At 36.0% G+C, this 3,405-nt stretch overlaps 1 protein-coding gene across 1 annotated transcript; it reads left to right on the top strand.

Moving 5' to 3' along the window:
* The first annotated feature begins 509 nt into the window (after positions 1–509).
* Positions 510–2,666, top strand: LOC130934702 (ATP-dependent DNA helicase PIF1-like). The gene has a single exon (XM_057864243.1). The coding sequence runs from the start codon at positions 510–512 to the stop codon at positions 2,664–2,666; it is 2,157 nt and encodes a 718-aa protein (XP_057720226.1).
* The last annotated feature ends 739 nt before the right edge of the window (positions 2,667–3,405 follow it).

Raw genomic sequence — 3,405 nt, 5'->3', positions numbered from 1 at the left:
AATCTTCACCGTGCATGAAGAACGGTCAATGTAAACGCAACTACCCAAAAGAGTTCGTACCAGAGACACGACGAGGTGATGACTCATATCCTCAATATAGGAGGCGATTTGATACTCCAATCCCTATAAACCAAAATGTCATAATTGACAATAGATGGGTGGTTCCGTACAACCCTTGGCTACTACTGAAGTATGATTGTCATATCAATGTAGAGATATGTAGCAGTATCAAGAGCATAAAATATCTATACAAGTATTGCTATAAGGGACCAGACCGTGTGGCAATGGAGGTTCACAGAAGTTCTCATTATGATGAGGTGCAATAGTTCATTGATGCAAGATGGATTGCCACTCCAGAGGCATGTTGGAGGATATTTAGATTCAAGCTTTACCGAATGTATCCATAAGTTGAAAGGTTGCAAGTTCATTTGCCAAATCAACATCAAGTGAGCTTTTATGAGCACCAAACTATTTCTGAAATAGTTAATAATGACTATTTCTCAAGAACAATGCTCACTGAATTTTTTGCACTTAATCGGGCCGATGACCAACAATCTAGGCATCTTTTGTACAGGAAAATCCCAGAATATTACAGTTGGCACAACAAGGAAAAAGAATGGCGTCGAGGCAGGTCACAAAAGAGAGCTATTGGTCGGATCTATACCGTTTCGCCAATAGAAGGTGAAAAATTCTATTTGCGTATTCTGTTGTCAAATGTAAGAGGCCCAATTGGTTGGGATGATTTGCTAACAGTCGATGGTGTCCAATATTCGTTCTTTAAGCAATCCGCTCAGCATCAAGGACTGTTGGAGAGTGATAGTAGTATAAGATCATGTTTGGTTGAGGCATCCATTTTGAGAATGCCATGTGCTCTAAGAAGGTTGTTTGCCACCATTCTAATTTTTTGTGAGCCAACAGATGTAAGAAGTCTGTGGAACGAGTTTCTTTCATGTATGGTGGATGATTACGCATCAACAAGCACTACAACCTGCAATGGGTTGACAAATCGTTTGCTTAGGGATTTAAATGACATCCTCCTACAACATAGAAAACATATTGCACAATACGATTTACCATCTCTAACCTCGGACAACGACAACGACAACTTCATGCCTAGAATTATTCAAGAAGAAATGTCCATCGAAGTTCCTCAAGAAGACCTGTGTTCTATAGAAAGATTAAATCATGACCAGTCTGTAGCTTTCAGGTGCATTATGAATACAATTGATCGAAGAGAAAGTGAAGTGTTCTTCGTGGATGGACCAGGAGGAGCAGGTAAGACATTTCTTTACAGAGCTATAATTGCAAACTTAAGAAGTAAAGGGCATATTGTCTTGGTAACTGTGTCCTCAGGAATAGCTGCAACTTTACTGCCTGGTGGTCGAACAGCTCATTCTAGATTTAAGATTCCAATCAATGCAGAGCCATCCTCCACGTGCAATATAAGTAAACAATCTGATCTTGCAAAACTGATTAGGCAGACGACCGCGATAATTTGGGATGAAGCGCCAATGACTAATAAAGAGACAATGGAATCACTGGACCGCACATTACGAGATATCTTAGAAAACAATAATCCATTTGGAGGGAAAGTGATGGTTATGGGAGGGGATTTTCGCCAAGTACTACCTGTTGTGCCGAAAGGAAGTAAGTCGCAAATGATTTCAGCTTCTATTGTTAAATCACATTTGTGGGCATTCACCAAAATTCTCCACCTGCGACAAAATATGCGATCTCTTAATGATCGTGATTTTGCAGAGTATCTTATGCGCATAGGGGATGGGATTGAGCCTACCATATGTGAAGACTTGGTACAAATAGAAGTAGGCATGGCAATACCATGGGAAGGTGAGGCATCATTACACAAATTAATAGAAGAAACCTTTCCAAATTTGCAATCTCATGGGTGGGATGCATCTTATATGGTGGAGAGAGCGATATTGACACCCAAGAATCATGATGTGCAACAGCTTAATGATATAGTCATCAACCAATTTCCGGGAGACGAACGAATTTTAGCATCCTTTGATGAAGTAGAAGGAGATACAAATAATCTGTATCAACAAGAATATCTTAACTCGATCTCTACAGGTGGATTGCCACCTCATATGTTGAAGGTAAAAAAAGGTGCTCCTCTGATGTTACTGAGAAACATAGATCCTAAGGCAGGCTTATGCAATGGCACAAGGCTACTGTGTCGAGGAACTTTTCAAAATATGTTAGACGTGGAAATCTTAACAGGCCATCACTCTGGAAAAAGAGCTTTTCTGCCTCGGATAAAACACAAAACAACTGAGAACTCAGGACTACCCTTTGTGCTTATTAGAAAACAATTTCCTGTAAGGTTGAGTTTTGCCTTAACGATAAATAAATCACAAGGGCAAACTATCCCTAAGGTAGGGATCTATCTCCCTAAACATGTGTTCAGCCATGGTCAATTATACGTTGCTCTATCTCGAAGTGTTTCTCAGTCAACCATAAAAATCTTAGTCAAAGAAGGAACAGTAGATGGAAAAAGGGGACAATTCACAAAGAATGTGGTGTTCAAAGAAATTTTGTTACCTGCACCTCCGGTAATTTATGTCCTTGGCAAATATGTGAGCCTTTTTACAAGTATAATCCGTGTATTATGTAATTTTATCATTACAATATCAACATTGGAATAGATAGTTTTGTTCATTAATTTTAACAATTAATGACTAAGATTTTTAACAAATAAATTGATATCAAGAGAGCTCATCAGCATATTAAAAGAGATAAGCGAAAGGAACTGGAACCTCTACTTTACCCAACAGGTATGCACCAACTACGATTCACATATCTATACCAATATATAATGGGGATATGGGAGTTTGGTATCCAATTCCTTCTTCCCATTTTACCCTCTTTCTTTTTTTTCAAAAGAAGGGTTTACCCACTTCACTTTTAATTAAAAAAAAAACTGTTACTACGTATTTAATTTTTTATTTTTTTTTAAATTGTTTTTACCCATGACAAAGTTTAAAACTAATTTATTTTATTTCAAGTAATAACATAATTTATTGATATTCTATAACAAAATTAATTAAATTACAATACACGGTTTAAATATTTTTCTGATGTCTATTGTTTATCTTAAAAAAATTTACATATAAATGTGTATTCTTAATTAAATCTATACCAATTAATCTATACCAATATATAATGGGGATATGGGAGTTTGGTATCCAATTCCTTCTTCCCATTTTACCCTCTTTCTTTTTTTTCAAAAGAAGGGTTTACCCACTTCACTTTTAATTAAAAAAAAAAACTGTTACTACGTATTTAATTTTTTATTTTTTTTTAAAAATTGTTTTTACCCATGACAAAGTTTAAAACTAATTTATTTTATTTCAAGTAATAATATAATTTATTGATATTCTATAA

Source organism: Arachis stenosperma, chromosome 6, assembly GCF_014773155.1.
Source record: "Arachis stenosperma cultivar V10309 chromosome 6, arast.V10309.gnm1.PFL2, whole genome shotgun sequence".
Taxonomy (NCBI): Eukaryota; Viridiplantae; Streptophyta; class Magnoliopsida; order Fabales; family Fabaceae; genus Arachis; species Arachis stenosperma.
Note: the sequence above shows the minus strand (reverse complement) of the source record. Positions and strands in the feature narration are given on the sequence as shown.

Excerpts from the sequence above, each read along its gene's own strand:
- LOC130934702 (XM_057864243.1), top strand. The coding sequence starts at position 510 with ATGCTCACTGAATTTTTTGCACTTAATCGGGCCGATGACCAACAATCT.